Source organism: Lycorma delicatula, chromosome 5 (genome assembly GCF_047948215.1).
Source record: "Lycorma delicatula isolate Av1 chromosome 5, ASM4794821v1, whole genome shotgun sequence".
NCBI lineage: Eukaryota > Metazoa > Arthropoda > Insecta > Hemiptera > Fulgoridae > Lycorma > Lycorma delicatula.
In genome coordinates, this window is record NC_134459.1 from 22528253 (window position 1) to 22554934 (window position 26682).

General features: G+C 29.3%; 1 protein-coding gene across 3 annotated transcripts in view; it reads left to right on the forward strand.

Annotated features, from left to right (window-relative positions):
• Nucleotides 1-724: 724 nt before the first annotated feature.
• The window catches only part of LOC142324801 (LIM domain-binding protein 2-like), a 369662-nt gene continuing 343704 nt past the window's right edge, over nt 725-26682 (forward strand). For all 3 annotated transcript variants that reach the window (XM_075365805.1, XM_075365806.1, XM_075365807.1), the window contains exons 1-2: nt 725-1514; nt 10580-11180. In XM_075365805.1, coding sequence (XP_075221920.1) covers nt 1478-1514; nt 10580-11180 — 638 coding nt within the window. In that variant the 5' untranslated portion in view covers nt 725-1477. The remainder of the gene's footprint in view (nt 1515-10579; nt 11181-26682) is intronic.

Genomic DNA, 26682 nt, shown 5'->3' on the forward strand with positions numbered 1-26682 from the left:
ACTATTTCAAGTACTCTATATATTGTTGAATGCATTGCAATATAATGCAAGTCGAGTGCAGCTAGCAAACGAGCAGTAATCGTGTGGTGTGTCAGTGTGTGTTCTATACTGCCTCCCACCATCATTGTGTATTGCCAACGATGCGATACCTGCTCGAGTCAAGTGGAGAAAGTCACGGAGTGTAACTTTCAATGTAGTCTTCAACCGGCCTGGAAACTTTGTGCTCGCTTCGGGGCTGTCTCCAGATTTTTAGGGCGCCTCTCCGTTCAATTACATTGTGCCTAGTAATGATAGTGTTAGGGGGTGGTGGTAAGGGCAGGGGTGGAACTTTTATTGATTTTTTGGGGTGACACTGTCAACTAATGTTGACCGTCTTCGCTATGTAAACGAAAAAATAACGTAGACCGGCACGGTTGTACGCGTATAGTGTTGACGAGTGCGTGAATCGAGTTATAACAGGCAGTTGTTGACAGTGCCGCCGCAGTGGACGTGTTAACTAGTGTGCTCTGTTGGAGGATGTGTGCCTCGACATGCCCGCCTCTGCTCGACAGCTTTGCTCTGTAAAAATGGCAGCGATTGGCGGCTTCTCACAGGATAATTTTTGTAGAAGGCCGAAGAAGAAAAATAGTTGACATTCTATCTCAGCAAACTACAATTTCATATTAACACGGCCCTCGCTAGAGGCAAAAAAGGTGGGCTGTTTGTAGTTTTCATAAGGTTTAGTTTTAAAATCGTAGTACAGTCCGAGTTAGTTTTAAAAGAAAAATGGTGCCGGCTACTTCACAGAGTTTAATTTTCGCGCCGTCGCATTTTGTCAATCATTCGATATGATACCTTATGACATATATAGTAATGTATCAGAATCGTAGACATTGCCCTAGTGAATAAGAGTGTTTAGTTTACATGCTTTGGTGTTTAAAAAAATCAATTCAACGTATTAAAGTTTGCTACGAACGTTGTAACGTGGGGTTGGGGAGAGTTATTCTATTACTGGAGTCAAGTAAACATCTCACGATGTATTTTTTTTTTTTAAGTTACTTCTTTTCCTGTTCAAAATGCTTTAATAACATAAATAGGTTTCAAATTTAAAAATATATTTTAGTTCGTAGCAATTTTTTTTTAATACTGAAAATATTTCAGTTTTTATTTAGTTTTCGTTTGACTCCAGTTGTGTTTATTCAATGCGTTTCTTGAGGAGTTGATTTTATTTAGAAAAGAGGAATAACCAACTAGGGTACTGTTGAATTGTTACCAGAATGGACTTTTTATTATATAAGTCAAGCGATAATTTAATAAATAGTGTATTTTTTAGTTATCTGTTGAGTGTAATGTGCAGTGATATATTAGTGTGCCGCCGCGTGTTAGGCGTTATTATCGTGAACAACATGATGCAGTGCTGCTGTAGTAGCTATGTGGTCAGAGTCAGACGGGCAGGCAACCAAAACATTGAATTTTCGCGTGTTTTGACAATCGCAGAATGAGACAAGGACGCGGAGGTCAACGAAGCAAAAAATGTAATTTTACTTAAATTTAAAAAAAACGAGCATTAACCTTCTGTGTTAAAATATTTCCCCCCAAGTATTCTTTTAACCTAAACATTCATGTAGGAATGTTATCATTCTCCAAAAAGAATATAAGAATTTTTGGACAAGTCAAACATCACTGTTTTTCTGAAGTTCTTATTTTATATTATATTAGTTTTATTTTATTTGAAGTGAATGATATTATTTACGATGTGAAGATTCATTTTCAAAGTTAGGTTAGGTTTCTGCTGAGGATGATTTTTAAACATTTCTTGGTTAAGTTGGTTTTTAAGAATTTTAAAACCTTACACAATATTAAGTACATATTTTTTTAATTTTTTGCTTCAGCTTTTATTTTTTTTTGTCTCTGAAATAGAATTTTTATTTTTATTTTTTTGGTTATTTTCAATCAACATGATGCAAACTTCACCTGGAATTTATACAGAACTAAATCTGGCAGCTTTCAGTTTATTTCGAATTTTTTAGGTTATTAATTCATTGCAAATTACCTTACATTAGATGTGGAATAAATTAAGTTAATTTTGCCTTTTTTGGAGGCCTGAATCTCTTAATAGATTTATTTTTAAATGTAAATGTCGCAATGATATTTTTATTTATAATGATTTGTTCAGATTCGGTATGTGATTTTGCAGTGCTAGTGTAGTAAATGTGCGAAGGTAATTATGCTTTGTGTTAATATGTACAGACATTATGAGGTTGGAATCAAAAAGCTTATAAACTAAGTTTTTCAGTGACAGATCGGTTACCAGTCACTACTGCAGTGGTTATAGTAGTTTTTTTTTTCTTTAAATGGGGAGAAGCCTGCTGATAATTTCTTATTAGGCGTATATTTTCATGAATCAAACCATTCTCATTAGTCATATGACGTTTTAACTTTTTTTGTGATATTTAGTTGTATTATTAAGATTAAACAAATTTGGTTGTCTATGCTTTGTTTTTAAAGATTTTAGATCTAGGACATTTTTTTTTATTGTAAACGGTTAATTTTTTATGAACTTTTTTGTAGGTGGTCAGTTAGTACATTATTTCAAACTCTTAGAATATAAAGTTAGTTGATTACTATTTTAATTTACTTACCTAATGTTGATTTAATTACTATATTTGCTATTCAGTTCTATGTTAAGTTTAATTAATACTATGGTTTATCATAATTTTACATAAAAGTAGCTTTGACATTTATTGTGTCATTCAGAATCAGTTTGAAAGTGCTCTTTATCATATCCATTTATCATTGTTGGTGTAGTGGAAGACATTAGCTAGAAAATCAGTGATGTTTGGTTAATTTACTTTTTTAAGTTCTTTTTTTGACATGTGTTCTGTTAATTACAGTTTAAATGCTTTTTAGTTTTCAAATTTTTATATACAAGTATAATCTAATCCGTGTGATGCGTGTATGTGCTAAATTGCTTTATTTTGTCTGGTAAAATTGGTGTCAATGTTTTTAAATTTTATTCTTTATGAACTGTGATCATTGTAGATTTTTTGTCCATTCAGCTGAGCAATCCTGTGTAAGGATTTTGAGGATGCATTATGTGATTTTTCAAATTTAAATTAGGATCATGTTACATATTGTTATGACTGCTTTTGCGTTTAAGTTTGAGGTTATACTTTTTTGCTGTATTACTTGAAAGTAGTGTTTAAACAGAATTCCAAGTTAGATGTTATTTGATGATTCTAATATGTTGAGTTACTTTAATTGGCAGTTTGCCTTTTTTTAAATCAACCAGTTGTCTATCATTTTACATACCTGTACAACCTAGAATTTGAGTTTATTGTGTTTTAATTAGTTGTTTTTATTTTAATTAAATTTTATATATTTGGGCATAAACAGGATAGATCTTCATTTTTTTCCTGGCCCTGTGTTCTACATTAATAGATCAACAATTTTTTTTTTGCAAAATTTATAGTGTTCATATTAGGTTTTTAAGAATCTTTAAAATTTTAATGACATTATTTTTAGATGAATTGTAATAGTTTTAGTTGCTTGTTATTTAATGTCTTTTAACATTTGAAGTAGATGACTAAGTTCAGTTTTCCGCATTTTATTTCTACTTATTTTAGATTTGACTATATTAGCACTAGACTAAGTCTGTTCATTATATAACAGTTGGGTCTTGTCTTGTTTTACACTTACCAGTCTTAAGGTGTAAGTTTATGTTAATGTTCATTGAGCTAATGTATGTTATTGAATTATGCTAGTTTCAAGCTAACTGCTTAGACGTTTATATTTTGTTGAAAACTGCTTTATTTCAGCAATTATTTTTTAAATGTTGGCATTGGTTTTGGTTGTTTTGAAGTAGTTAATATTAGGCATTGTGAGAGCAAAGACCAAATTTCATCTGATTAGTTATTTACAGTTTATTCAATCTATTGGATACTTGTGATTCTTGTTCCAAAATCGACGTTGTGTAAATGTAGGTAATTTGTGGTAGGATAAGTTTGCTGTTGAATGATTTTATAATTAATGATATATAAAATATTAAGCTTATGTTATGTTTAAATTTTGTTATTTTATATGTTATCTTTGTCGTGTTAACAATTTTTTGATGATTTTGTTATTCATTATTGTTCATCATATTCTGTTGAGTATTATTAAGTTTTCCTTATACTCATGCTACCAGTTTTATTTTTTTGAATTTTTTATGGCTGTATTAAGTTAACTGACATTTAGAGAACATAGATTATAGCAGAAATATTAGTAACTATTCTGAGTATACTTTCTAAACAAATATGAATTAAAATATGGATTAGTTTAATTTAATGTGCTGATAAATTATTTTCTTTAAATTGTAAAATTTATATTATAACAATTGTTCTAACAGTTTTTTCAGTAATTTCCTAAATCATACTTTTAAGTTTTCATATTTTTTTAACTTTGTAATTGTTACTTTTTGCAATTTTCCTAACTTTGATTTGTAGATTTGCCCTCTTATAGTTATTTTAAGACAGTGCAAATAGCATTCATAAAAAAAATTTGGATTTTCAGTGCATGGACTATTTGATATATTTGTATTATGTTGATTGTACGTTAATCTGAAATAGTTATTTAAAAACGCATTTGCCATAATATACATTTTAGATTATGAAGAGACAGTTTTTTCATTTTCACCATGTTAGTAGCATTTTATCTTTGTTGCATATTTTATCTTTGTTTATATTAAGTAATTAGACTTTAACTGTTTGATTTAATAATAAAAAAACAGTATCAAATTAAACAATAAAATATTTAAAAAGTATTTAGAAAATATTTAAAAGTATCTTAGTATGAGGATTGTCAGAAGCTGTTTTTTTTTTAATTTTTAAAATACAAATCTAATATTAAAGATAACTGTGGCAATAGATTCTCTTTGACAATTTTTTAAGTAGATAAAAGAGTTGTAAAAACTTTTTACCCATTTTTGTAGCCTTTTTACTGATTAAAATAGTAACTTTAATGTGAGAGAGGTAATGAAAGGTTTGAAATATTTTACTGAAATCTGATATTGAAATTAGAAGAGTTAGGTTAGGTTACCTAGATTTTTGATTTATAATAATAATTCAGTTTCATAACAGAGTTTAGAATCATTGTTGTTTATTGAATGTCATCATTGATTTCATTTAACCCTTTTATTTTACGTGTTGAAGTTTTGTTTTAATTTATATCAGATTAATTTAAAAACTACATCATGTTGTAGAAGAAAAATGACCAATTTAGGAATTTTATTGTTTTAAATAATTTACTTAAATCTTATTGAGCTTTGATTTGTATAGAATTTGTGTGAAAACCGTGAACTTATATAATTACTTACAACGTGTGAAAATCATTTCAGAAATTTAATGCAGTTATCCATTATAAACATTTAGTTTGTAACATTTCAATCTATTGCTAACAACTACTGTAAAGGTTGTTGCGTTCATGTGTTATAAATGAAATGGCTTGTACTTCTCTGTAAATAAATCTTGAATAGTTTTTGTTTTAAAATTGTTTTTTAACAAAATGCTGCATATATATGTAAATAACATACGTAACATATGCATTTATTTACGTATATGTAGTTAATGTAATATGTTTTCATACGGTTAGTTCCTGTTTTTACATTCTCTTTAAAAAGTTTGAAGTCTGATTATATAGTCTGAATCGTTCATTTGTTAACTTTTTAACCCTTATTACTTGCTTAGAAAATGAAATGTAGAATTTTTCACAAGTGCGTAGCATGTGGATCATTTATTGTTACCAGCGTGGTTAGACCTATTGCATACTATTATGAATTTCTTTTTGAATTTCCTTTTCGTTTCGTGCTATGAATTAAAAATTTACTTCTTTGTGTAGTAGCCATTGTTGCAGCCATTCAGTGGAGCATTATTAATATAAAAAAAAAAATTGAATAAATCTGCTACTTGCCTTTACTTGCTTTTTAACAGAATTATAATATTGATGCAATTAAATGTGATTTCCACAGTGGTGTTTTCATCTTTTTGCCACTGTTGTTTTTAAGTTTTATTTTATTTTAAGTTTTTCAACATTGTAATCAATCATTAAGAACTGTGTGGATTTTACTTTAAGTTCTGTGATTTTTTTTTTATATTAGATATGTGTAGAGTTATTTTAATGCATGCTGTAGCATTTGCATTTGCTTAATCACAAAAAAATACTTGCCACACATAAATGAAGTTTAAACTATTTCTATGTCATTTAATTTGAGTTATTGTCGTCGTCTAACTGATTTTAATGTGTATTTTTCTTTATTATTTTTTTAAATATTTACTTAACATACTTTTTTTGTAGTTATTTCATCCTAAAATATGGCATTAGGGAACTGTGATAATGTTTCTATTAATTTTTAGGGTTTATATTTACATCAATTTATACTGAATAGCAAAATATGTTATATGATCTTATGTAAAAAAAAAAAAAAAAGATTATAATAATTTATGATCTTTTTCTGTATTTATATTGCAGTAGGACCCTGTTTGTTTTTCTTTTAACTACTGTCAAAAAACTTGTAAACTTTTAAGTCTTGTAGTTCACGTATAGTTCTCTTTTGAGGGTACTAATAAGAGTAGCTTATCTGATTTTGGTTAACCTGGATTATCGTAATGGATTTATTAAAGAATCTACGCATAATTTTCTTTAACAAGGTATCTGTTGTAAAATTGATTATAATGAGGTAGCAAATTACAGGCATTCTTTAATTATATTTTTTCTCTGTAGGATGTGTTATTTCATGTTCAAGATATAAAAAGTTACCTTATTAAAAATTGTAGATGGTGTCTTTTCTCGTAACATGTCTGTTAATTATATGCATTTCTTTCTGTACAGTAATCATCTTTAGTATCTTGTATTAATATGATAGCTACCCATTTTTTTTTATGTTAACATATATGTAAACTTTTTGTATAGTTGAATGAGAAACAATTTTTTTTTTAAAATAATTTACTATAAATTCATCTTAGTCCTGATATTTGTTTGATGTTATTTTCATTGTATTTTAGTGATAAATAATATTCTTTCTTTCTAAACCTTTTGTTGCTCTACACTAATTACACTTTGGTAGCTTGAAATCAGCCCATCCCTTACTTTTGATAATTGCCATTGACCAATAATTAAAAGAATACTGTTCATGTCTTAAATTTATGAATTTATCTTTGTACTTTAGATTCTTTTCTTAATTGGTAATTCAAAATATTAAGAGTAAACTTAAGAAATTAAAAAATAATATTTTTTAACAGTTAGTTTTACTACTTTTATGCACTTTATAAGAAGCAATGTGATTTTTATTTTATTCTGTATTGCCATTTACCATTTGGAAGAGGGTTTTATTTCCCAGAAATTATTGACAGCCTGTTATTTTTTAGTCTATAAAGATTTATTGTGTAAATCCATATCTTTATGTTGAATTCTAAATACTATGTATATTGGTACAACAGATCTGTTTTGGTAGTATATACTTATTCTTGTACACCAAAGAAACCTCTTTATCAGATTTAATTTGAACCTGCTCTTTTATGGTATCTTTTTTTTCATAATCTTTTGGGTTTAGATTCAATTCCTGAATGGATTTCCCTTTTTTCATTTACAATTGTATATTATATTTTCTCTTGTTAAAATAATTGCATATTTGTAGAATGTAATGTATGTAATTCATGGATTTTTTTTAAATCGAACTTTATCCTTCATTTTCAGTTTTACATCAACTTGAGCTAGCGGTGCAGGGATTGTTGTTTGAATTGTTTTAACTTAATAAAAGGTTGAATTATCCGGGTAGAATAAGGGTTATTGTACATACAGCATGTTCTCTCTTTCAGTGTTTGTCACATCGCATTTATATTAGTCATATTTTTATTGGAATTTAATTAATATTGAAAAAACTATTTTAATGTATATTTATGACTTAATAAAGTTTATGTAATTTGGAAATGCATGAATAACATTATAATCAGTTATTTTCAAATATTAAGTATTATTTTAGTCAGTTGTTTTAATTGTCTTGTTGTTATACACTTGTTCTTTTTATTAATAAAATCAACATCATTTTAACATTTCTTGATTACTGTGATAGAAAATTCCTTATTTTCATTATATTTGCAAATAATGTATCTAAAACATAGGTTTTATACATATACTGAAGAGCCATTTAAATTATTTGATCTCTGTGAAAACCAGGATAAAAATCGGGATTCCAAGACAATAATTGATTTCTGTTTTGTTTTTTCCGTATTGTAACTGCATAAACTTAACAATCATTTGTCAGCAGCACACAGTTCAGTGTAGTAGTGTTTAATGTCTGGTTTCTATCAGTTTATTAAATATGATTTCAGCCTTTAGCATATTATCTTTGTATTACAAACTTTCATTTTTCAACACACCTCTATATTATTCGAGGATTTTTTGGAAAAGCCTTGAAGGCTTATCTTTGCTTTTCCTTATATTTATATACCTTTGAATATATTTTATTGTTCTGTTCTACCCTTTAAAAAAAATTTCCTGTATACCTTTGCTTGGAATAAATTTATAATGTTTATCAACAATTTTTTAATTGCCTTTATTTACAAGGTTTTTTTTTAGCTTCTTGGGTCACCTCGCTTTTGTTCACTTTACTTCTCTTTAACATTATTGTTTGTGTGTGTATGAAATTTGAGAATATTATTAAGGGATGGAATTTACATCTTTATTCTTATTCATTTATAAATATGCTTATTATTGTATTTTAGTTTGCAACGTTGCCATTATATTGTTGCAATGCTTTCTGTGATCTTCCGAAAAGTTATTTTGATAATTAGCATCTTTATATTGTCTTGATTTTTATGTTAATGTCATCAATCATGTATTTCTTGCTATCTTGTGTAAACTATTGTAAGTAATGTTATTGATATTAGCTGGTCTTTTTGTTATTATTTTAAAAGTTTGTATGGAGTATATATTATGTGGGATCATATATAAAGTCTATTAATATGTAAAGGTTTAAAAATTGATGTCTGTTGCTCGATTTATTTTTAAATTGAAGTTTTTAATGGTTTTTTGAAACTGATAAATTTGTATTAATTAGTACTGCCATCTTATTGTCTTTTTAAATGTTGCCGTGCATTTGTGTGATTTTTCTTGATTGTTTATTTATGATCAATACAATCTTACAAGTAGTGATTAATGATGAATGGTTTATTTCATCTATATTAATTTATGTATATTAGTGTCATAATTTAGTTATATTAATCATTACTACAAACAAAATTTAAAAAAAATGCTTCGGAATAGCATAATTGATGTGTGTTTTTAACTGCCAAAAAGAAAAAAATATTCATGAAGCAGTTTCATGAAAATATTCATGATATTGATAATAAATTCAGTTTTAAAGAATCTTATCAGAAATTATACGGTTTCCTTCTTCATATTTTGTAATAATTGATGTTTTATTTACCATTTTTATAAGCACGTTGTAATGATTTAGCTAAGATTTATGACAGAATTAATTTTCCAGTCGTCAGATTTTGAGTCAGTGTAATTGTCTTGCTTTTCTTAATAGGTAATTTAATGTATGTTAGATTTCATTTAATTATTACTACTCAATGAAAATGTATTTTTAAATCTAATACATCTTTGTAAATCTTAGTGTTTGATTTTGAATGGTGTGTGAAGTGGTATTGTTCAATTAAATGTGTTTTTTTATTAACGTACTACGAGAATAGTTAGTAATAATTAGTAATCAACTTCTTATTTTATTTTAGTTATTTATATATTTTTAAATTAATTTCTCTGATTCCAGATGGATATTGGTTAATTTTATTGTACACATTAGTGATTTGTATATGTCTCATGGGATTAGTGCGTGAGGTGGAGTTCTGTACAATTAGTTGGGTGATAAATAAGTTTATGACGTGTAATGTTAGTTAAAACTGTGTAATCGGTTTTACACAGTTATATTTTCAAAAAATTTATGTTATGAATAAAAAAGTATTAAAATTTCTTTTGGTATTTGTTAAAATAACTAAAATAGAAATTAGGTGGGTTTTTAGATACAAAAATAGGTTTTGCGTAATGCAATGTAGATGTGTTTAGAAATATATTAATTACTGCTTCATGAAATTATTCTTTTAGCTACTTTAGTGTAAACAAATTAATCATAGTCTTTATTCAAATTGTTTGTATTAATTTTTTCTGGGCATTTAAGTTCATATTTGAAGTATTGTTTGCTGTAAAGGTATACATTTTAATTTATGTAAGGATTTTGTCTACCGATATTATTTTTTAGTCATTGCATTAATTTATATACTTTTTTTTTTTGTAGAAAGTAAATATGAAGTAAAGCTTTATATTTATATGTTTATTTTATGTAATGAACAGAAATTCCGTTGTACGTTCATATTTTATATGATTAAAAATTTGTTCTTCATTAAATATAAAAAAAGTAACCGGATGAATATAATTATTATTCTACTCCTAGCTCTTAAAAACCATCAAGAATGCAATGGAGGATTTCCTATTTTTTTTAATTTTAGTTATATATTATTTAATTGTAATGAGAATTTTGTGTAATATTATTATTTTTGTTTTATTTCAGGCTGTAGCCGCCGTGTAGCTCCTCCAATCACGCTGCCCGCCACACTGGAGGACCCTGCAGCCACCTGGAAGGGCCCCCCGCCCGAGCCCGCCTTTGCGCCCACATCAGGCCAAAACTTTTCCGGGCCGCCTGCGGGATATCAGGGTCCAACACCCTTCCAGGGCCCCCCTACGGGGGCAGGCTCTCCTGCCGGAGCACCTCCTTATTCAGGAGGTCCTCCGCCTGGTTCTACAACACCACAATATACCGCATCCCCTGCACCTTCTGGCTCTTCCACTCCAGGACCTGGCCCTCCTCAGCCTGCTGGCTTTCCTCCTCCTTCCAATTCAGCTGGTCCCCCGTACAATGGCCCGGGTCCATTTGGTTCCCCTTCAGGGGGAGGTCCACAATTTGTTGGTCGGCCGAGTTCTTCAGGACCTCCTTTTGTTGGAGGGCCACCCGGTAGTGGGAACCCCCATTTCACATCTCCTGGACAACCTTTCGGCGGACACCAGTTTGGAATTCCACCAGGATCACCTTTTGGGCATGGTCCAATCCCAGGACCTATTCCTACTCATGGCATCATGCCTGGACCCAACCCTGTGGACAGGATAGACCAGGGGTAAGTTAATTATTATTGGTACTTAATTTTTTTTTTTTTAGACATGTAAATAATGAAGTGTGTTTTTTTTTAATTGAGTTTTTTTGTTGTAATAAGTTGTGTTTATTAATTATATTTATGTGTTATTGTTATTCTATTTTTTATTTTATTTTTTTGTTAATTTTTTTTAATATTATTTTTGTACTTGTTATTTTAACATCTCCATTACAAGTTTTATGTTTGATATACATTATTTATTATTTCAACAATATTTTGTAAATTATATTGGTATTAGGGCTAAAATGTCACAGCATTAGTCTTTTTTTGAATTCAGTGCTGACAAAAATTGTAGATGCATCCTACAGTTGCAGTTTGGCTCTTTTATGCCACCATCTAGATCTATTAATTTTTTCGTTGTTTACATGTGTACACAACATACGTATATAAGTTTTTTAAGTTCTTTTTTTGTTGTATGTGTATGTGTTCATTGTGTTCATTTTCTTTTATATATATATATATATATATGTATTATGTACAGAGTGTATCATGAAGTTCTCTCATGACTTTCATAACATATTCTACTTGTGAAAATGGAAAAAGTTTATATAAACATATTTTTAAAATTCTTCATTTGCGAGTTATGGGTAGTGAATGATTTCACTTGGATTTCAGCTACCTCAGTGAAATGAGGTTGTACTAGAAGAATTGAATAAAGTAGATCCCAGAACTGCAGTAGTGTTGGGAAAATTTGGGGTGAAAAGCATAGGTAAAAAACCCTATTTTTTGTGTTTGATGTACAATAACTTTATTAAATGGGTAATGAACATATAACTTTTAAACAAAACTTGTAGAGATTTTATTCTGAACAAAGTGGTGTAAGGTAAATTGAATAAAACAAAGAAAAATTAGAATTTTGCGTTAAATACAGTACATAGACCAAAGGGCATTACACGTACTAGTTTATAGTAAATGTTTAAAAATGTGATTGCCATTTTCAAAACATTTTTTGGCATGCTTCTGTACAGCTTTGTTGCTCTTTTTAGGTATTCAGATATGTCCTTAAGTTGCTCAGCCTCATCCATAATGTAGGCAATTGATTCCTTATGAGAATGTATTTTTGTTTTATGTTCAATATTTTTCATCATCTACCCCCAGATGCAAAAATCTAAAGGTGTTATATCAGGAGGTCTTGATGGCCAGGAATGTGGACCATTTCAATGGGGAATGGAAATTCCCCTTTGAAATGCTGTGGCAATTCTGTGGCAAACTTCTATAAAGCTGTGGCAATTCTTGAAGAAAGTGTAATATGAACGATCCAAACAGCTGATTGTGCTGGCTTCACTGTACATTGACACTAAATCAGTGTTAAAAATTGCTTTCCACCATTTCATGAGGATTTACCTTCTGCTCATGTTGCATAAGTTGTTGATGCCATTTTGAGTGAAATTTGCATAGAGAGAGAGTCTTTCTCTCTCTCTCTCTCTCTCTCTCTCTCTCTCTCACATGTGTGCGTGTGTATATATATATTTTTTTTTCTAAAGATCCATATTCCTCTGTACCAACATACTGTACTTTTCTAATCAAAAACGAACTTGAACAACCCAAGTACAGAATTACAAAGTAAATGAAATGACACCTTATTTTTTTTATTCCAAAAGCACTTTTCCGGGATTCCGCATCATCAGATGTATGTAAGATATATTTATATGAAATTAAATATCAAACATAATTTTTTTTAAAAATTATAATCATATATACAAAAATATGAAGTCAGTTAAATAAAATAACCACATATATATATAAATATGACATCATAATTAAAAAATGTTTAAAAAATTTAAAAGTAAATTTAAAAATAAAATAGACACATATATTACTAGTAATGTAACATTGGCTGGCCAATGTAAGTATAAATTTTCTATTTACTTTATTTTAATTAAACATTTTTTAATTATGACATCATATTTACATATATGTAGTAATTTTATATAATTGACTTCTTATGTTTTTTGTATATATGTCTGTAATTTTAATAATTTTAATCTTTCAGTTTAAAAGAAAAAAAAAAAAGTTTGATATATAATTTTATATAAATTTATCTTATATACAACTGATGATGCGGGATCCCGTGAAAGTGTTTTTGGAATAAAAAAATATGGTAAATGTCATTTCATTTACTTTGTAATTCTGTACTTGAGTTGTTTAAGTTTGTTTTTGATTATAAAAATACAACATAAATAACTAAATATATGTAATTAGTTATATTTATAACTAAATATAATTTTCCATATTTTTGTTACAAATATTGGATTTTTTTAATATTTCCATTTATGTTTTGCATATTGGTTCCATAACATTATTTTCCTTAGGTTGTTGAATTTTAAAATTAATTAATTTTTTTAATTTTAATTTTTTTTTTCTAAGTTTTTGGGCAGTATTAACTTATTTTGTTGGCCCTTATAAAAGAAAAAAGCTACCTAAAACTTTTACTGTATTTTAAGTGTAGCAATATTCCTTTTTTCAGAAACTTATTTTTTAAGCTAACATCCTAAATAAGATGCTGTAACATTATTATATGTTTTACTTTACGTCTCTTTAGTTATTGATTTATTATTTTTAAATATTCATTTTGCTTCTTAATATTGCCAATCTTATTTTAAGTAATTAGCTATATAATTGTTTTAAGTTTGTAAATATTTTCTTATCAATTATTAAAGATTATTAAAAGATTAGAAATCTGTATACAGTCATGCTTAACATTTATAGCAAATGCTACTATTAAAGTTGCAATAAAGGGTTGGTTGATAAATGTTGCAATAAAGATTTTCTAATTATTTTCCACGGTTTGTTATATGTCTTATCAGTTGGTTCTGTGATTTTCATATCTGCTTCTAATTCAGCTAGTCTTTAGTTGAAATTTCCAGGAACCGTTGATATTTTTCTTACCTACTTATTCATCTGCCATGTTAAATAAGGATGTAATAAATGTTTGTTTAAAACTATACGAGGGACATTCAATAATTAATGAGACAAATTGATATAGAAAAAAAAGATTTATTCAATGACAAAACTTACACTTCTTTTCAACATAGTCTCCAGCAAGATTTAGAAACTTGTTTCACCATTCTGTGAGTTTTCTAATTCCTGCATCGTAGAACCTTAATGTTTGAACCATTCATGTACTGCTTTTTTGACCGCTTTGTTGTCGATCTTCTTGCCACGTAAAAAGCCTTTGAGTGGGTCGAACAAATGAAAATCAGACGAAGTGGGGTCCGGGCTGTAAGGAGGATGTGGCAACACCTCTCAACTCAACTTCTCGAGCGTTTCTCTCATTCTCTGGGCAATCTGGGGGTGTGCATTGTCTTGTAAGAGAATCACACCTTTTTAAGAGAGTGCCCTGACATTTTCACCTTATCGCGGGTTTCACTTTCTGTTTGAGCATGTTAGAATAGTACTCACTGTTCACAGTATGTTCTTCTAAATAGTCGCTAAAAACTGGGTCTTGTGTGTCCCTGAAGAACATCAACATCACTTTACTGGTAGATGTGTGAGTAATTTTTTTTTTTTTGGGTGGAATTTTGGATTTTTTTTTTTGGATCTGGATTTTTCCATTCAAGACTTTGCCGTTTGGATTTGTGCTCAAATTGGTGTATTCACCTTTCTTACAAACTGTTTTTTAAGCTCAGAACAAATGTGAATCTGGGTGACTTTATGGGCTTGAGTCAACTGTCTTTGAAACCATCATGAATACGTTTTGCGATAATTCAGCACATTATGATTGATGGAATGTGTGATTGCAACACTAATATTTCACATACTAGCAATTTGGGAAATTTTGACTCGCCTGTCTTCGTAAATAATATCATAGGTAATTTTGCAGCGCTAGTCAAAACTTCAACCGGTCTTCCAGAGCGATGGTGACCAGCCACACTTGTTCTTTCTGAATCAAATTGTTCCACCACTTAATACACGTTACTGTGGTTTAAACATATTTTATACTATTTCAACTTTCTTGAGTAAATTACTGCAGAGTAAATTTTCTGGATTTGTTTTTGTAATGATCATCTTGCAAAAATTTATATATGTGATTTACTAGTGTTTAATTTAGAAGCACTGCGTTGGTGAATTTTTAAATGATTAATTCGGCCACAATGTTACTTTTATCTATAAAATGACCTAATTCAAAAATAAATTATTTGTTGTGATACACTGACATGTAGTCAGTCAGGTAACAAACACTTTCTTCACAATACTGCAATCCATCCACAGGTTTCATAAAAAGCCTAAGTTGTTGAGGTGCCTATCGATTTAAGCAAGTTGTTCCTCTTCCTTTTTAAATCTCTATTCTTATTAAGGTAAATCAACTAATTAATCTCTTTTAATTTAATTTATAATTTGAGTTTTAGATGATTTAAATACACCTTGATTGTAAAGAAGTAAAATAATAATGTAAAAAGCTTTAGGAATAGATTTTTACAGAATTATTCATCATAATTATTTTGAAGAAGATAGGTCTTCCTATCTTTAAGTTTAATTAACCTGACTTAGTTTTAAAAGGAAAGTATTTGTAGTAGAAAAAGTTGAATAAGTTAATTTAATTATCCTATTAATGTGCACTATAAAAGTCATTGTTTTTATATGTAATAGGAATCTTTTTTATGGGTTCAGAAATTAAAAAATTTGTCTTGTTTATTTTATTACATTTATAATGAATTAACAAACGTATGAAAATTTATAAAAAAAATATACTCCTTTTTTTCTTGTTTCTGTAAGTATAACCAGATTTGTTGTTGTATGATCATCTTGCAAAAATTTATTTATCTGTATTACTAGTGTTTAATTTAGAATTACTGTGTTGGTGTATTTTTAAATGATTAACCTAGCAACAATGATACTTTTGTCTATAAAATGACCTAATTCAAAAATAAACTATCATTAATTAAAATTATTCTACTTTACTATTATTTGTTTGTTTTGTTGTACATCTGATATTGCTAATATATAATAATGAATTACTCAGTTATTAATTAATGTTTGTAGTCATTTGTTGGGTATAAATATTTATTTTAGATGTTTAAATAGTTTATACTTCTAATAAATTTATTCAATTTATTTTTATTCATGTAATAAGTATATTAAATGTCATTGAAGTGAATTTAATACTGAAACATTTATTTTAATGTGATCTTAGTTTCTAAAATTATCATAACACTAAATTTTTATCACTACATTGTGATTGTCCATCTTAATTTAATTTGCAATTAATTTTAAATTCAGTTCTGTGCACTGCATATAATCTACTCATGAGAAAATTGAAACCCAGAGTTAATGTTAGTATTCATATGTAGTAGTTGATAATTCAAGGTATGGCTGGACAAATAATATTTTAATATTGTTTTCTCTATATTGCAGTCGAGTTATAAATACATTCTGATCTAGTAATCCATGGTTGTAAAAACCTATAAGTACTTGCATTAAATGAACACAGTATTCTTAAAAATTTGCTGCTGGCTAAATTGGGGCTCATAAACCCTGATTTAACTAAAATGCAGAAGATATTTGGACATACCCAAAATATCTCATTAATGAGCTATCTAACATGTTAGCTGTGATATCAGTTACATGTGTACTGTACGAGCACTTATGGTGAGGTATCCTATTCTCTCCTTGATTTCTGTTACATTTGACAGAGATATTTTTTATTTATTCTCCTCGCTTATTCTTTTATGTAAATACTGAGTAATTCTAAAAATGAAATTCTTACATTAGAAAGATTTAATTGTACTGGACCTGGGTGACCTGTTCTTCATCATTTAAATATAAAAGTCATAAGTAGTTCTATTAATGATAGACAGACAAATAGTGTTAGAAAATACGAACAGGTGTCCTGTAATGCACCAGTGGAAACATGAATTCCAGACAATGGGGACTTGTAATGCGTCAGAATTACATCATTAAAACAATTAGTACAGCCAATGTGTAAAAGGTCTTGCTTGCCGCTTACTGTATTTTATTTCCTGGAACTTAGATACTTATAAAATGGAATTTTATGTTTTCCTTTTAGATGAGGTGAAAAAGAATTTTTTTTTAAGTGAACCCAAAATCAGTAGGATTTTATAAAATTAGATGAAATCATTACTATAAGTTAAAAAAAAATGTTACAAATTGTGTAAATGCTTAATGTAAGCATATTTGCATTGGAAAGAAAGGTGGGTGTAAATTCTGTACAACAGAGAGTTGATTTAGTAAGTTTATTTTAAGTGGTCACTTGTTTTTTTTTTTTCTAAATCTGGCCATTCAGCCAAGTGGTTTGAAGTAGGTAGATGAGACATTAGACTGCTATTTACTTTGGCTGTTGAAATTCTAAAATTTTACCATATGAATATAGTGTATTATACTTTAATAATGTTGAATTATTTGTCACTGTTAACATTAGAAATATAAACAATGCTAGTATATACTACAACAATTTACAATATTCTTTGGCGGTACAAGACAGCCTGTAGTTTTCTATAACCCTTCAGTCTGGTAATAGAAGGCTTTAAGGTTTTTTTTTTTTTTTTGTTAATCAGTTTGTGTGGTGTGGTGATATTCTTTGTTACTTTCTGTTCAGTGTTAGTCTTTTAACCTCAATATATTTACTACATCCTACCTTCTCAGAATGATTTGTTTCGTATATTTAAATCTTCGTCTAATTCTTCTACACATCTTTGATTTGATAATCCATCAGGTTAGTCTAGTGGTAAACTTGTCATCGCAAATCAGTTGATTTTGAAGTCGAGAGTTCTAAGATACAAATCCTAGCAAACTTTTATACGGATTTGAATACTAGATCGTGGATACCGGTGTTCTTTAGTGGTTGGGCTTCAATTAACCTTACATCTCAGGAATGATCGACCTGAGACTATGACTACACTTTATTTACATTCATACATATCATCCTCTGAAGTAAGATATTACAGCGGTTCCGGAGACTAAACAGAAAAAGAGAGAGAAATTACACATCTTTGATGTACTCTCTGTACATCCCTCAATTAATAAATAAACTAAATTTGGATGTCACATAATGTGGCCACAAATCTAGTTCAACACAATACAAATTTCTTCCTTCTGCTCATCTTAAGTTCTTTTCATTTCAAATTTTACTGACCTACGTAATTTGTAATATCCTGCAACACCACATTTGTGATTCTTACTTGTATATTTGGTACTACCGACCTTTTTTTCTACATGTAGGCTGTCCTTGTGCCAGTTTGCTTTTGATGTTTACATTACTTCATCCGTCTTTTATTATTTTATCAACTAAATAAAAAAAATTCAAAATTCTCCCACATCTTGTGATTTCTAATCTTGTGATCTTATACATCGTTTTGTTACATTTCATTATTTCTGTTTTAGTATTATTTGATTAACAATAAATTCATGGTTTCAAACTCAGCTTTGATTTTTGTCAGGAAATAAGAACAATGTCATCAGTGAATCATAATATCTTTAAAGCTTTAATGCTTTTTGTCTGGGTATAATGCCATAAAAAATGCTGGAGAACTTAAATCAGAATTTTTTTGGATGATATAAAATGACCCATGGTTTAACTAATGTTAATCATATATGTTATAGAAGTATTTGACATCTGTTTAATCTAAAGTAAACATATTGAGTTCATTAATAGTTGACTATATATATATAAATATGTCATGCTTCTGGAAATTAAATTAACATTAATTTTTTATGGTTGCATTTGAAGTTATTAAAGAACTTTTTACGCTCATTACATTAAAATGTTTTGATAATAAATTTTTAATTTATTGATGTTTTAATTTTATTGTTAAAATGTTAATCTGTGAACGTTAAGAATCAAAATATACATATTGATATAATAATATTTGTATATGAAAGTAGCTAATTGTCATTAGTGTTAATGCTTTGCCTTGTACATTTTATCTGCAGATTTGACATTGTAGCTTTTTTTTATCTTTGTATTTTATTGTTTTAAATTATGCAATAGGATATTGCTTTTTATTTATTGTATCATTTTTTAATTTACTTTTGCCGTTTCTTTCGGGATTTTTTATTTTTAAAAGAGAACATTGACAGTTTCATTTAACCCGTGAAGGTTAACTGATATGTACGCAATTTTTCCAGTATTGAGCTCTGATAATGAATTGAACTGTTTAAAAAATAGTGTTCTTATTTTCTTTCGTTGGTAATTATTGAGTATTGTATACTGATTCTATAGTAAAAATAATTGTATGTGTTGATTATAGTTTTATAGTAAATTATTTATTGTGTTTAATTTATTCGTTTTTCAAGACGTATTTAAGTTAATTATTAGAATAAACTTTTATACATTAGTTAGTGAATGTCTGAAAGTACTGGTTTTTCTCAATAGTTTTACATTTTGTTTGATTTTTGAAGTCAATTTTTTTATATAGAATTTTGTGCATTATTTTGCTGTGTATCTTAGTGATCAATTACCATCATTACACTTACATTAGATGAATTTAAGAAACTCGTTAGGTAAAATATCATAAATCATATCATTTACATAGTCGTCTTAATAAGATAAATACGGTGCAAGATTTGCGTTGTAGGCTAATTATTAGGAAGGTGTTGGTTGTACATCTGTTAACTAAAAGCAATTTTCTGTAATTTTAATTAACATTAACTGTTGTATGCAGAAGCCATAAACTGCCATTAATTTGTAGCTAACTGTAAATTAGGAAACTGCGTTTAGGACTGTTTTTAAGTTTAATCTATGAGTTTTGTTATAAGCAAAAGGTTTCTCGATATCTGTGGCAGTTTTATGTGGTTAGAGTGCTGTTTGCTTTGTTTATTAAGGTACAGTTTACACACACACACACACGTGTGCGCGCGCGCGCACACACTTATATATATGTATATATATCTGTGTTGTTACTACCTTGATACTTGACCGAGGTCAAGAATTGTTATCGATTAGAACTAATAACAAATGATGGCCAGGAGAGAGAACAGAGGAATAGTTACCATTAAATGTTTGGTAAATTAGGTGTTGATGTACAGACTTTTCTTATCTGTAAAGCAGTTCTCCTTTGTATTATCTGATGGTACTACTTTGATGGTGTAGAGAAACTAGATAATTAAATAAATAAATTTTTATCGTTTTATATTTTATTTCTACTTTCACACCTCCTTTTCTGAAATATAGTGCTTCTGAAGACAAAGTACTGTTATTTCTAAAAAATTCAATATTTTATTGAAAGTTGTAAAATAAGTTCCAATAAAATTTGCTTAAAAAAAATTTCTGATCCTATTATTGTCCTCTTTTCATACCTGTGATTGTTATAGAAGTGTTCCATTAAATTGAGTAGATTATTTCTTGCAGTAAGTCCAGAACAGATTTAATGATTTGAAAATAAATCATTTGGGTTACAGGTCTTGATAAATTTAACTGATCTGAAAATATTTTTTTCGTTACTAAAAGTTAATTTCAGTGATTGAAATTAAGAAGTTATTTTTTTATTTAAGGTACGAATTATCGTAGACCCTTACACGGTTTAAAATTTTTTATAATTTAGTAATTCTTTAACGACTTGGAACAAGTTAAACCAGTAAAAAGACAAAATATTAAAAGAACATATAATTATAATTTTTTATCTTAATTTCAGTATTTTTGTAATCTGTGAATAGAGTATTACTTTTCTGTTTGTAGAAAGTTGACTTGAACCGATGATGTCTTTCAACAAGTCCATTTCTTGGAAATTCCCTGACAGAGAGAATAGTCTCCTGCTCATCAAGAAGGTTCTCAGTTTGAATTTCAGTCATGTTTATTATTTGTCAGAAGCTGTGAAATTCATTTCTCATCATAAAAAAGTAGTTGGTAGTAATAATTAATTAGGGACTCTATTATTAGGGTTGTTGAAATAAAGAAATTAATTTAATAGGTATTATCAAACTTAGAGATTTCAGCAGGATTTATTTTGTGTTCCTTTTAATAACTAAATCCTTTTTTCATTGGAAATGAATTCGAAAATAAGGAGATGAAATTACTTTACTTTTTTTTTTCATTAAATTATTAATTCTTTCTCAGCTGGTCTTTATGAAGAATATTGATCTCTTGTTAATCGTGGAACTAAATTGTGCTATTCATAATACAAAATTTAAAGATACATGCTTACTGAAAATACATTTGCATCTTAAGTTTTGTTAATACAATTTTTATGTGAATGGTTTATTGAAATTTCATTTATTCCAAAATCACCACATTATTTTAATTAATTGTTGAATTATTAATTTTTTTTTGTTATAAACTTTATTTATACATATTCATATATTTTGTAGATAATTTAATTGATTTTTATTTTCATGGAACTATTCTTAAATGTAGAGTTTGTGATTAGTTTTTTTTTTAAAAAAGCTGTCTTTAAATTTTTTATTCAAGATACAAATGACAGTCAGATCGACCCCTTTCCCACCTCCATTCTACTTTTCCAACTACACATTTAGCTATACTTTTTAAAATGGTTCAGTGTTTTATTTAGTTTTTTACATTATAGATTTTTTTTTTAATTGTGCAAAAATATCTTGGTGTTTTTAAACTTCAAAAAATTTGAAATTGTAAGGTTCTTGTGATTGTGACCCTACTGAAACAAAGCAATTATGTTTTGATATAACATATGAAGTACAGTATGTTTCCATAATGAAAGATATGATTTCGAATTTAATGTTTGCCTTTTGTTTAGCTTTAGTGAGAACCAGAATGTTGGTTGTTGAAAATTTCAGCTACTTCGTAGTTATGAAATAATTAATTTTGGGGGTTTTAAAAGTCTTTTTCATGAAATTAGATTTCATTAGTTTATTTGCTGAAATTTACAGAACTAACTGTAAAGAAAGTTTCAACAAACATTTTTATAACTAATGGTACTGTTAATGAACCGTGAAGTTTTTTCCGTGATATTAAATACAAGTTTTTTATAACTCATCTCATGGGACCATACCTTCTAGAAGGAAATATTAAAGTGTTTCACTTCTTAGCCTGCTTCAGAATTATTTTAATTTTCAGCTTCGATCGATCGGTATGTAATTATATCACATTAGCTGGCAGCATGCACTGTTGTGTGTTTCAAAATGAATATCGGGGTTTTAAAGCGATTTAATATCTTTTTCTTACTGTAATGAATTTCAAATAAAATGAAAGATAAAAAGTTTTTAAAGTTTTTCCTTACAAGTGTTCAATGTGAGCATCTTTCGTCACATTGCTTACATCCAGCTGATAGGACAGTTCACTCTGTATTTTAATCAGCCAGTCTGGAGTAATTGATACGATAGCTGCTTCAATCCTGTTGTATCAAGTCGGGTAGGTCATCCCAATACCGTAGGGGGAAGACACCCACCTTGTGATGTTACCGGTCGCCATATCACTCCCTCCATTCCAAGCCCTGAGGGGCTTTACCGGAAGTCGGGTAGGTCAGCCGGTAATGATGGCACCTACACCCATCATTTATAAACCCCCAAAGAAAAATAAATTGCACACAGTCAGATTGGGTGCACGTGGAGGCCACGGCAAACATGTATTGTCATCTGGTCCCCGGCAACTGATCCAATAGTCGGAGAGAATTTCATTCAACCAGTCACGTACAGCGTTATGCCAGTGAGGAGATGCACCATCTTGTTGCCAAATAAAGTTCTGTAGTTCGTATTGCATTTGAGGGAAGAGTAGTTCTAGCATAATACCATAGTATACCATACCATACCATAGTTCTAGCATAGTCTAGGATTTTTTAGGACTGTGCACAAAAGTCTCTCTTACATTTCAACATTGCCTTTGGATACACTTGGTCGTCCTGTACTCTTCCTTTTACAAATGCAGCCGGTGGTTTCAAATTGTTTATACCACCTAGAATTTTATTGTTACTCGGTGATCGCAACGCAACTTCAAATAGAATTCCCTTTGAACGGTAATTACAGATTCACACTTTGCAAACTGCTGCAAGACACAGAACGTTTTTTATTTGGAAGGAGGGGTGGTCGTGCCATCTTTGCTACTAGCACTTTCAAGTGGAAGGTAAAGGAAACAGTTGATGAGCTTGGTGACAGCTAGAACTGTTTGAGTAGCCCATTCTTTTCACGAATAATTAATTTTACATGAATGTTGAAAAATATTACATAGCTTTATAACCCTGATATTAATTTTAAAACGCCCAATTTTATGCTGCCATCTTACATCATGGTAGAGCTCCAATTCATTATGCTCTGTCAGTGAGGGTCTTTTTAAATGAACATTTTGAAGGGTGGTACAACAAAATGTGGCCACCTAGAAGTCCAGTCTTAACAACCTGTGACAACTTCCTTTGGGACATACTTACTTCTTCACACTACAACCACGTAGGGCTGGCCTTTTGAATTTAAGTCAAAGAAAAAATCTTCAGTTTGTGATTAAAGATATTGAAGGGGTGAAAAGAACTGCTCTGTCGGAGACTTTTTACGACTGATTGCCTAGCAGTAAGTGAATGTCTAATTGCAATTTGTGATCGATAAAATTGTGTATGGACAATAGAAGAGCATGTACAGATGTAGCTTAAAGTAATTTCTTTATGTAATAATATTAAATAAACTAATCGCAAACATTTAATGTTTAATTTTTTTATATTGAAAGGGACTTTGTGCCAGTCTTTACGTATTGCATAAACAGTCTTCAGATTCATTCTAGAATGGGAAAATAGATTATCTATTTCCTTGTCTTATGTATATTACACGATCAGAATTCCTATATAGTTCTTTGGACTGTTAATTTTTGTTTTACTGTATCGTAATTTACATCATGTAAGTTACTGCCATAAATTTTTCAAACATTTTTATTTTTTTTAGTCAACCATGTGATTAGAGGTAATTCAAAACAATCATTAGATACATATATTGATCATTTTTTTATACACATGTATAAATAAATGATCAATATATGTATTTTTTTTTTGAAAAAAAAAAGAAAAAATGTATAAAATTAATGTGTTGTTTATAATTTGATCACAAGCTGAAGATGTGATATGGCTAAGGATGTGCTACGTGAGAAAAAACTTCATAAACAATCGTAGTTTTTTATTATTTATTTCTAAATTAACCTTTTTTAGTTGCCTTAGACATTAATTAAAATATAGTCATTAAATTGAATTTATTTTACCAAAAAAAGGATTATTGACTAAATCCAATAATTTGAAGGTGTGGGATCACTGGTGATCTGGGTCATCAAAAGTCAAGGTTAACAATAAGTTACCTTTAATTCCCCAGTTTTTATTTATACTTAGAATAACCAATCTTTTAACATCTTTTGTTTCTTTATCGAATTATTTAGGTTAAATGAAATTTATCGTTAATTTATTTTTCGCTTTACATAGTTTGGTTCTAAGAAAAGCATTGGAACGTTTAAAGAGAAGTAGACGATTCATTTTTAGAAAATTCATATACCTCTCCTCTGTACATCATTACAGCATGCCAAAAATAATGACTTAATTAAATCAGTTGTGTAACGCAGAAGGCATTTTTTAAATTCTATTGTTTTTTTTGTATGCGTGTTCTTTTTTCAATTTCTTTTTAGAAATTTCAGAAAACTTGTTTAGGTAGACTAATCTAGTTTAACCTAAGGGTCAGATTTATGGGTTTAATGCTTCATATGAAATTTTTTTTAATGCCTATTCATGGGTTTTATTTAAAAGATCAAAAAGTAATATGATTAAAACATTTATTTTTTGTTATTTCAATACATTTATTATTATTAGTAGCATAATATTTGTTTTGTTTATTAAATGTTTAATAGCTATCCTTGATTAAACGTTTCCTGCCCACCCTCTTATCCATCCCCTGTTCTTTACCCCCTCTCTTTCTTAAAAGTAAGCCAATCTTTGAGTAGATTAATAAATTAAATTTATTACAAACCATTTAATTCTTCTTTATGGTGGTGTATAAAATTTAATTAAAGTTTGAATCCGACTAATTTATTTTAAATTATTAAAACCTTTTACCCCGTGCTAAAGTGTTCTCGTTTAAAAACTACTCAAAATTTTTGCATCTGCGAAACTTTTAGATTGTTTTCTTAATATTATCTGTTTCTGTAATTTTAATTTATTTAAAAATCTGGGATTTCATCATTTAAATTTTTACTGTAACATTTATTTAAAGGATATTATGGTTTTGATCAAATGATTGTTTCGTGTGTATCATCTGGTTCGTAGCAGGGTGATGATTGTGTCAACCGATTTTTATTTAATTAATTTTAAATAGTTATTTATTCATTTAGTCTCTCTACCGGTTTTTATTCAATTACAGAGATATTTTTTTATGAGGATGAAATTATGGAAAAAAATGCCCTAAATATATCAAGTTTTGAGTCGGGTAGTTTCATTAGTACCGAATTTGGCCAACAACACTGTCACAAGAGTTGTTAAAAATGGATACATTTACCGGTGCGGAACATGCTCGCTGTGTGTTTTTGTTTCACGATTTGCAGTCGGTCAGCAGCTGCAGTCCAACGTAATTTTCGTAGAGAGTACGGTAGGAAACCTCCTACCTACAATTTACTCTTAGCACCAAACCTTCGTTGAGACAGATTGTTCTGTTAAACATACAAATCACCAGAATTCCCACGCGTCCCTGAAGCTGATGTAGAACAACTCGCAGAAAGCTTTCCACGTAGTCCGAAGAAATCAACTCGACATGAGTCACGTGAGACTACTATTTCACAAAACGCTGTTTGGCGCGTATTACGTAAACGATTACACTTAAGCCGTACAAACTAACCGTGGTTCAACACATTACAGATGACGACAAATTTTCTCGGCTGCAGTTTTGTAGACAATGATGTATTTTTAAACGATGATTTTGTTAGCGATGAGTCGACGTTTCACGTTAGCGGCAAAGTGTCACGCATAACTTCCGAATATGGGGTAGCGAAAACCCTCTTGAAAATTTTCGTGGTAACCCAAAGGTGGTCAATGTTTTTTTGTGTCCTAATCAAATAAAGATTGTACGGGCAGTTCTTCCAGGAAGCATCCGTAAATGGCAACGTATATCTGTACGTGCTTCAAAATTTGTTAATTTCTTAGCTAGACGATGATGACCAAGATGGACGCCATTAATATCAGCAAAACGGGGCATTACCTCACTACTGCCTAAAAGTCTGAAATTTTCTCGATCTTGATTCCCGGGTCGATGGACTGATCGCGAAGGTCCAGTAGTACGGCCACCTATCTATGATCCCGCTAGATTTTTTTGTCGTGGGATTTCATTAAATATTTGGTTTATGTACCGCCTTTTGTTTGCTGATCTTGTTGAGCTAAGACTTCGAATTAACGACGCAGCTGCAGAGGTAACACCCGACTTGCTGGCTTCTGTCCGGAATGAAATCGACTTCAAGATGGATGCATGTCGCATTACAAATGGAAGCCATGTCGAACCAAAGTGAAAACTTAACGTATTTTTCTATGAAATGGGACCTTAACCGAATCTGTAAGTTATCTAAGTAAATTTTTGTATGCTTTTAAAGTCTGGAAGT